The sequence below is a fragment of the Cyprinodon variegatus genome, unplaced genomic scaffold, assembly GCF_000732505.1.
Source record: "Cyprinodon variegatus isolate N-32 unplaced genomic scaffold, C_variegatus-1.0 Scaffold37, whole genome shotgun sequence".
NCBI classification, from domain to species: Eukaryota; Metazoa; Chordata; class Actinopteri; order Cyprinodontiformes; family Cyprinodontidae; genus Cyprinodon; species Cyprinodon variegatus.
Window position 1 is genome coordinate 2,031,062 of NW_015150490.1, and position 10,419 is coordinate 2,041,480.

At 35.5% G+C, this 10,419-nt stretch overlaps 1 protein-coding gene across 1 annotated transcript in view; it reads right to left on the reverse strand.

The window, feature by feature from the left end:
* The window catches only part of LOC107105223 (regulator of G-protein signaling 6-like), a 103,059-nt gene that overhangs the window by 23,964 nt on the left and 68,676 nt on the right, over positions 1-10,419 (reverse strand). Inside the window, exons 4-6 of the mRNA XM_015405350.1 lie at positions 6,276-6,372; positions 3,523-3,573; positions 3,024-3,130 (exon numbers count right to left, since the gene is read on the reverse strand). Of these exons, the coding sequence (XP_015260836.1) occupies positions 3,024-3,130; positions 3,523-3,573; positions 6,276-6,372 (255 nt within the window). The remainder of the gene's footprint in view (positions 1-3,023; positions 3,131-3,522; positions 3,574-6,275; positions 6,373-10,419) is intronic.

Here is a 10,419-nt window from a genome sequence, read left to right on the forward strand (position 1 = left end):
TTTTGTTTCCCTCTTTAAAACATCCTGATAACCATCATTCCTGTGCACTCGTATTCTCTTCAAATCTTTGTGTGCTTCTTTGTCTTGCAGCTTTTTTGCTCCACTTAAATCAGTATTGACATGTTTATTAATGTTTTCGGCCTCGTTAAACACCGCTTGCTCCTCCACTTCACTTTGAAAGACAAGAATGAAGGTCAAAGCACTGTAGGACACTGATGTCTACTTTAATTAAACTACTGCTCTAGTACTCTAGTTCTCTTTAGGAATCTACTCTCCAAGAAGCATCTACAAAGAAGATGTTATGCAACGATATTAATAATATTTCCTTTTGCAGGTTAATAGTTGTCAATTGAGGGCACACACAAGTTTTGTTTTTGTTTTGTTTTTATCACAAAAGAAAAAACATTAAAGAAACCAACATATCTGTTTTTATTAAAACTGTCTTATTTGAAGCAAATTATGCATGTGCTCTTTCTTTAATGTCTAAATAATGTAAACCCAAGAGGTCACTGACAAAGCTTCAGGAAAACAATGTAATCTTCTATTTAAAGAAAAAATAAAATGGAAAATTTTCATTTAAAATGATTTTTGAAATTTCAAAAATGGTTTAACTACAGTGTTAAAGATTTGTCTTCTAACATAGGTATAAGCAACAATTTGTCGGATCTAAAATAGTTGTATTAGAATTTCGGACTGCTCTTAAGTGGACCATACCAACTATATACCTGCTCTCAGTTTACGAGTTGGGATTTTTACCCGAAACATAACCCAGGGTTGTCAATTCTCACCCACTGAGAGTCAGACTCACCCATCTCAGTGACTTCACACACCTCTCACTCCATATTCCCAATTTCTCACACTAAAAAATGACATTAAATCTCAACTCTGTTTTACTTATTTATGTATAAAAATACCATGCTGATCAAAATCCAGTCCATGTTTTTAATACAACCTTAGTGCTAACACACGAGGACATGCCAGGTTCATATCCAGTCCGTATTCCCACCTATTCGCTGTGCCAGATTTGAATAAAGACATTTCTTACAAGGTATGTCATTTCAATTTCTATCTTATCTGATCTGCACCAGGATAATTCTTTGTAAATTATTGAAGATTTTAAGCAATCTAATACTTGAGTTCAGGTTTGTCTCTCAAACCCATAGGTGCTCCACAAAACAAAAAAGAACCATTGCATTTTATTTTTCAAAAGATCAGCCATCCAAGAAAAGACCAACCACATTCAGAGAGGATGTGAAGAACAACTCAGTTATCCAGGATTCATAATAGGAGAACCACAGATATGTTCTCATTTTATTATTACTTATCTTATTAATTTATCCTTATTTTGGTCCATTGAATATGCTAACTTAATTTCCATCACATTTGCCAAATGAAACACCCAGATAAGGGCTGTCTCCTGTCCTGGTGAGTCGTTATAAAATCTACAGCCTCCTAGAAGGTCTGAATTGTTTAGCTGCTTTGTCAATTGTGAGAAAAACTAATAACATAATGAATTAAGCTTTTTAAATCCTTAGCCTAATAAATATTCATACACAGTGAAGTTTGCATGGGATTAGATTGCACTGGTTCCTGTATTAGGAGCCCATACTTCTTTACTCTGAAAATCACCTGGATATAGAAAATATATATTGTGAGAAAAATGTTCTACATAACTACAGATCACTTATTGTTACTCAGTAACATCTACTGTGCTATAAAAATCCCAAATTCTGACACTAAGTTAAATCCTCTGAAAACACCCAACCTATAGCTGCACCATCCTCTGAGCCTTTTGATCAAATCCTGACAGGGTTGCCTGTCCATACCATTTCAAAATCTCACCTCAAGGTTTGGTGAATATTTGGCAGCCCTGCATAATCCTGCAACCTTTCAATCACATATAAACTTCACTTTCATAACATGTTTTTTTAACCCAAGTAACGAATTTTTTCCAAACTTTTTAGTATCCTTTAAAAAAAAACAAAAAAAAAAAACGATCACTTCATTGCTATTTTTTGTTTTCTCCATTTTTTGCCTTGCAGAATCTATAAATAAAATTTTACTGATAAGTGAGTACCTGAGCCCTATCTGTAGACCGAAATGAGGTTTGTGACAAGCAACGCTTCTTTAATTCCACTTCGTCCACTTTAAAGGGGCCAAGTGCCCCTTTACATAATTTTAGCAACTCTGTTTCTCCAGCTTTTTCTCCATACACATACAGTACATTCCCTTTACTACACAAAAGCAATAAGGATTAATTTAACACTAAGATTTTGAGTAAATTTTCAACTTTATAATACTTTTGTCACAATTTGGTTGGAGGTTTTTGTGAGGACCCAAATGCAGAGGCAGCAAGAATGAGGTGAGTTCTTGCAGATTTAATAGAAAGCTCACAGGTAGCAAAAACAGGAATCCAAAAATCCAACATAAAGATTAAACACAAACCAGAACCATGGGGAGATAAGTGGAAAACAACCACGAGGAGCCAGTGTAAGACAAAGTAAGACGAGGAACCAGCACTGAGGGACTGCACATGTATTTATGGCTGACTGAACAAAGGCAGGACTAACGAGCTGATAAGGAGCAGGTGTGAGTAGAGCTGACGGGGAAGCCAAGGAAAAAAAAAAAAACACAAGGGGGCAACAGAGGAAAAGCAAAGAAAAACCTAAGAAACTTAAATCCAGAACACACCAATAAAGCTAGAAAACAAAGAAAAACATGGATAAATGTGAAACTGAAAACTTAGAGAAAACCAACAGAACCAAGATCGTTACAACTTTGTAACATTAAAGAGAAAATCTTGCACAACTGGATTTTATTACTTCTTCTATTTAACACTTCTTGTTGGATATTTGTTCCTCATGTTGTCCATGTCTTCCTATAACTAATTTACTTATAATGCTACTTTTTCTATGAACAAGGACTTTACTGTTCTTTAAGAATAGGCGCATTTTTGCTGGTTGTAATGAGCAGCATTAAAAATAACTGACTGTTTTGTGTGTTAGTTTGACGTTTGGTCTCACCTGAAAGCGATATAAAGTACCATCGTCTTTCAGGCACAGGACGTGATCAGAGATGGGGAAAAAGTATCCCTGAGCTGCAATCAGACTTCCTATGTGCATGGCCTCAGCTGCAAAAAAATAAAAATAAAAAATTTACAAGTCAAATGCATTTTTTTTTTGGTTCACATAAAAGGTGATATAAGTGAACAACAATTAAGAGCAAGAACATGCGAACAATAAAAGATCACTCTTACGTCACTGCTATTTCTAAAAGCCTAACTGTTTCTAAGAGCTCCTCTGTCATTTGATTTCAGTTACATTACATGCATGTAAAAAAATAAAGATTTTACTGGAGTTCATTTTCTCCTTCCATTTAATACATTTTTAATACATAAAACATAGATTCATGTAATGTATTGTGATCCAAGTGATACATAGAAATAAAATGGTTGTTTAAATTAGGTGAAAAAAAATTATATTTCCTAATAACATTAAACACAAACACTGTTTTCAAACATACCTGAATCCTCTATGGACAAATTCTTCAGCAGCCACTGTACTATATCTGCACCTGCATAAAAAACATGAAAACATTTACATAGTTGGAAAACATTAAAAATGGTTGCAATTTGTCTAAGGCAAAAGGAAATAAAGAAGCAAAATAACTGCTTCAATTTTGGCAATTTCTGTAAGCATTTTTGAGTGTTTTCTTTTTTTTTCTCCCTGAAAACATTTCCTAGAAGAAAAAAATGCAAGCATGTTATACAACTTTGGCAAAAACTCAATAATAAAATTTAATGCAGAGTAGATGTTGTGATGTGCTGACCTCACATAAAGTACCCAAAAGCCTAAAAAGCCTCATTTTTCACTGCAGAGAATCTTCTTTTTTATGCTTCCCTGCTGCTCTCCTGAATGAATGCTGTTTAATTCGCCATCATTCATTTATTTCCCAGGCTCAAGCAAACAGATGCAAACATTTCAGCTTCTTGTCTGCACATTAATCCAATATTGTGGTAATTGTTATTTTTTTATGCTATTCTCATATTTGATGATACCTCTTGCATTGAATAATGACAGATAAATGGTGGAATGTTACAAAGCTTTGTTTAAGACGTTTCCTAGCCTCCCACAATGTGTCCTTGCTGCATTTTTCAATCATAGACTATAGACAAGGCGGCCAACATAGTGTTCATACCTATCACAGTTTCTCAAGATTGTTGTTTCTTAAGCATATTTTTAATCCTTTATCAGCATGCACAGCAACACACTGACAGCACTAAAGCAGATGAAATTTGATTGCCTTGCTTAAGGGTCCTTTGATAAGAGGACATTGCTCATTCCCTTCCTGCTCTCACACTTTCTTCTCCAAACACTTAATTGTATGTTGTCCTCCCACCTCGTTTTTTAGTTATGCAGATATTTTGCCTTGAAGTTGGTACAGAGTATTGACTGAACCACAGTGAAACGTAACTAAAGCACAAAGGTGTGACTCAGCCAGACGCATTGGATGTTTTTTGTTGCATTTCATTGTTGCTGAGATCTTTTTTTCTTATTTCAGTTGTTTTTCCTTCCATTATCTGTTTTGATGGTATATTAATTTTGCTGCCCCGTACTGATTGTGCAGTATAAGGTACAGAGACCCATTATGCTGTTTGCCTAAGCTTCCAGGTAAAGGAATCACTTAAAGAAATATCAAAGAATTTTGTGGTCCCAAATGAAAATTGCAAGTATATTGAAATACTCAACGAAGAGTGAGGGGAAAAGTTTGGTATAAATTGGTGTTAAATGTCTGAGCAAAAAAAACCAAAAACAACAAAACAACTTGAGTTGTTATTTTTGAAAACTCGCAATGTTTTTTATTACTATAAGGCAGTACAACAACAATCCTAAAACAGCTTGGCTGTTCTAGTATGAGTAAATCACAGTATAGATAATGTAATGCACAGTTCTGGATTAGATCAAACTAATAAGAATCCCTTTGAAAACTGTACAAATTTCCGGCGTAGTTTGACAAAACGTCTTAAAAAGTAATATAGTCTACAAACTGTCTTCAGTTTTTTTCCTAAACTATTATTTCCGTAACATTATAACTTTATGACAGCACAGTTTTCTTTGACTTCACAGACAAAATTAACAGGAAATTGATTTTCTTCACAGAAGTTGAGGAATTTTTATTTTTTTCAAAAAAAAAAAAAAAGGACATTGTTGCTTCTCCACTTCTGGGATTAATCCTTAACAGACCTCTTAGGTATTTTTCACAATCATTTTCTACTAATAACTTAATTTTTTTTTTTTTATGTTTAAACAGTAATGTGAAATCTCTCCTAAATTCCATGAGTTTATTATAATTATTTAAGTAAGGAAACTTATCAAAGAGGAATAAGGATGCGCCTATGTATAGTTTCAACACTGAATACATGCAACTGGGCGACAGTTGTGTCGGGTGCAGGAGTTTGCTCTGCAGTCGGAGGGTTGTCGGGTCGAGCCTCGGCTCCGGCTTTCAATGTCGTTCTGTTCTTGGGCAAAACACTTCACCTGCAGTGCCTACTGATGGTGGTCAGAGGGCCGGGTGGCGCCAATGTACGGCAGCCTTGCTTCTGCCAGTGAGCCCCAGGGCAGCTGTGGCTTAAAAGTAGTTTGCAACCATCAGTGTGTTAGTAAATTGGTGAATGACTGAATGTAGTGTAAAGCGCTTTGGTCAAGTCTCCTGACTTGAAAAAGCACTATACAAATACTGGCCATTCAAAATCACCCTTTAGGGCTCTCCATTTTTATTTTACAGAACATTTCCAGATCGATCTTTGTTTATTCTAGGGATGCAAAATGTTTTTCTGGAAGACCTAAATATAATCTTACAGTATCATAGTTTAGTATTAAGATGTTACCTTAAGATGTACAGTCCAGATTACCTAACAAGGGGAAATTAGCATATGTGTCAGTTTTGCCATAAAATGCTATAATATAGAGAATAGAGTATTTATAATTAGAAGATCAACTAATGATGGCACATCCAAACATAATGAAACATGTCATCTCAGACACTGGGAGCAAAAGCTTAAAAGCTAAATCTGATGAAATTCTCAGGGAAAAAAAAAAAAACAAAACAAAGAAATTACCATTCTCCATGAAGTCTTTTTGTCTTTCAATCATCTGTCCACCAGACACTCAATGTCTTTCACTGATGTGCCACTACAGGGGTACCACACAGTCTCCATCACAACACTGTCATTTCTGGCACTTTGCTGCAACATGCTTTCCTTGCTGCAATCTTACCTGTAACAACACTGGGGATCTTTGTCATGAAACTCTTGACGGTTCTGATTGGAACACCGTCTGTCTCGTCCTGGATGCGACTGATAATGTCTTCAATCTGAACAGATAAAGAATCATAGAGAAGAGAGACTGAGGAACTGTTCTAATTTATCTAGCCTGATCCAATCACTACTATTTATTTGTCAAATTTCACTCATGAACAATGAATCTTATAAAGTGTAGGCAGAGTGGTGGAGGCTGAAAACCTTTTATTCAATCTCAGATATTACTTTGACTAAATCTAATCAATATTACAAGTGTTTTCTTTCTTTCTTTTTTAGGGACTTTTAGTTATGCCAAGTAAAAATAAAACCTTTCACCCAAGCTTCGCTTTCAAACTGGATTCATTTCTCAATCAAAATCACGTTCCATTATCTAGGGAGTTTTTATACAGAGTAATGTATACTTCTGTAATATTTGCTCTGAAATACAACACACTGCTATTTGAATGAAACCCCTGTATTTGGTTACACAGTGCTAGCATTTCACAGGATAAGCAAACACTACCGTGTATTATGCTTGTCTGTTTATCAGTGCAAATATGAAGCATTAAACATGTTTTTCACTTTGTTCTGAATAAGAAGATACTTTTGATGTACTTTGCTTTGATTGCAAGGTTGAAGCATCCTCTCTGCACAGATGCTTTTTGTCTGTGTCAGAGAGTGGGAAGTGAGAAGATGGTCGCTTTGGAGACAGCTATCGCAAACTACCACAGCACTCAGCAGCTATATTTAAACCCTGAATCAAATGCTGACCTCTGAGGATGAGAAAGGGATCTGTTTTTTTTTTGTTTTGTTTTTCTCAGAACAAAAACATGTGAACAACAAGACATGCAGACACCAAGCTCTAGATGAGAACATTCAGGTTAACCTGGGGCATGTTAAAAAAGCTGTGTGGCAAATCTGCGATTTCTCATATAGTATCGAGTTATGATCCATCTAACCTAATGGTATACTGTGGGATATTACCCGAAAAACCTCTAAGCAAAGAGGACATAATGGTCAGCCACCTGTACCATCCCAAAAGACTGATTCCAAGAGGAGGGGCAGCAGCTCTATGTGAATTATGGTCATTTATTTAGAGTTCATCTAATGGTTAAGTGGAGGATGGTCTTTTTTCGGGTGGATCATCAAAATAAGTGGTCCTCCTAATTCTAAATCCCTCTGGTGATTAATGTATGTTTACGTAAGACCGTCCTACATGCCCGTCTCCATTTGCACTTACCGTTCTGACATAGTGGAAAGGTGCAAATCTTCTTTCTTATTTTGTAAAGTATGCTAGTGTGAGCGATGCAAACAGCAACTTTTAAAAAAAAGTGTGCATGAGGACAAATTGGCTTGTGCACGCTCTTAGATACATATAATAGGTGTTCCCTCTCGGGAGCGGGTACAGGCTTGTGGTTTTTTTTATTTTTTTTTTTATTTATTTTTTTTATGTAGAGGGCGGGTGATTCAAAAATGTGCAGAAATCCTCCAATATACCTTTTAGTATTTGGTGAACGCATTGAGAAACATTGCAATAAATTATTGTCAATGATTAGCATTAAAAATGAATATTTCAAGAGAAAACATACATTTTGTAACACTTTCTATAAGAAGTAATCAAGATGTTGAAAAAGCAGGAGATGTTTTTGGAACTTCAAAGCTAAAATTCAGTAAGCAGTCCTTTATAGAAAACAGTATATAATGCGGTTACAAGTACCATTGTTTATCATTTTGAATTTATCTATATATACATTCCTTAGTTTCAGGTAACCTGCAGTTCTGTGCAAAGAGTAAAAACACACAAGATTTTTTTTACATTTTCTGGTTTACTGATAGTGATTTTTTTAGCAGAGTTATTAATGAAAGAGCAGCACTGTTTGTTTTACTTGAAAGATTTTCCACTACCTTGCCTTAAGTTGAATTGCTGTTGAAAAAGTAATTATTTCCATTAAAAGTAGAACAAAGAAGGGATAGGTCAAATACTTCAATAATATTCCACAACAGATCTTCAGCAAGCAATTTAAGAGAACAAAGAAGTGTGGGCAGGGTTTTTTTATGAAAAAGATTACCGGCTAAAATCCAGTTTTTACACACAGTTCCTTTATGCAATCCCAACAGCCACCCTCACAGCATCCATTTGTCTCACAGTTGACAGGCAATATCCTGACAAAAGAAAAAAGAAAATAAAACGCTATTATGAGTAGAAAAAAGTTTTGCTAACTGCATACTCAATGGACAGTTAAGGAAACTGAGGATTTTTTTTTTATCTCAAGTTTGAGTACGCTTATTCTAGTATTTATGACTGAGAAGAGCTCTTGGTGATAACTGCACTTCCACAAGATTTCTCACCCAGCAAAGTGCATTTCTCAGGTAAAGAAATGCACTTTGCTTTTCTTCGCTCATGGACGAAAAGCTTAAAGGGACATTTTGTTCACTTTTCAGCAGATTTCTAACCAGGTAGGAGTTTAAAAAGACTTCTGCTTTTACCTCAGACCATCAGACTGCTCTCATCCTCTTCGCCTTTTGTTGTCCAAAAAAGAAGCCGATCATCACAAGCAGAGGCACAGGCTTCTACATGCTGTGCTTCACAATCAGTGGATTATGATGCCAAAAAAACCCCAACCCTGTTGGTGTCGAGAGAAATGGCTTCTGTTGTCCTTACCAACTATTTTTGAGCAACTGTGCACACCCAGTTTGTGGCAAATTATAGCAGAAATTACTTTGATTAGATTAAATAAATATCAAACCAGTTTTCACCTTTGAAGATAGCTGACAATAAGTTCAATATGAGACAAATAACAGTCACCTAAGGAAGAAAACAATAAAGATAATCTGTTACGAAGTATTCAGGAAAGATGAACTACACATTATAGTATGTCTTGCTAGGTTAAGATGCTTTGCAAATAAATTCAATACATTAGATTTTTTTCATGCAGAGTATACATCATTTTTTAAGACGCCTTTCCCAAAATCACTGTTTATCAGAGAATATTATATCAAGTCCTGTACAAACCGTCATCAGCATGATGCTGATCCCTACATTTACAGAGTTCCTTAATGGTATCTATATTTTTACAAAACCTATTTTTATATTGTTTGAATTGCAGATAAATGATTTAGAACTGATTAATTACTAATATCTGGTGTCTTTAAATGGAAAGACGAGGAAATATGTACCCCTCTAACAACATTCAGTTTAGGTTTTGTGTTGAAAGGAGCTCATACTACCATAAATCAATGCATTGGGTCACATGACCCAAACAGTTGGGGATCCAACCCTTTTAAGTAGGTATGACTGTAATGAACTGATGGTGTAACTTTAAGCAAAAACATAGCAGATTTCATGGAATTATGGTATTCTGATTATGGCTCCATTTCAGAAATGTCTAGAATAAAAGTGAAATTTTGCCTGTATTGTTGGCTGATCTTTAGCATAATATCCACGTCAGAGTTACCTTCAACTTCAGGAAGTGTTTTTAAATCAGAGGTGTCAAGCCAAAATTAGACAATCACAGCCCTTAAAATACACATTATACTTATGATTTTTGCACTTATGGAAATCAATCACAAAGAAGCACCAGAAATCACGAGTAGGAATAAGTGTATACAAAGTGCATAGCTACAACTACACTTTTCAGTAAAAACTAATCAAATACACAATCCAAAACGAGGTTGTGACTACCACAATCACCAAGTTGCAGCAGCCGTACAGCGTTGCCTCATCATCATAGGCTGTGTCCAAACATCCGCCCTAACCCCAATATACAGCCATACATAGTGGTTAGTTTTTTGTTGGGGGGCGGACACAAATATGGCACAGGCATCACTACTGACCATTCAGATAGTAGTGATCATCTGTCCAAGTGGCCAGCTAACTGAGTCACTATAGAGTCCACTATAAAGTCCCTGTTAAATATAGTGATTGAGGGGTTAGGACGCACATTTAGCCATGGTTTCATTTGTTTCACTAATGCCTGAGGCAGACAGCATAAACATAAACAGAGGAAAACCTCCTTACTCAAAGCAGTTACAACCTAGTCAAAGCATTACATTTTAACTGAAATTAATGTGTTTAATTGTCTAGTGGTGTGGGGTTTGAACCCTATCTAAAAGGGTTAAAG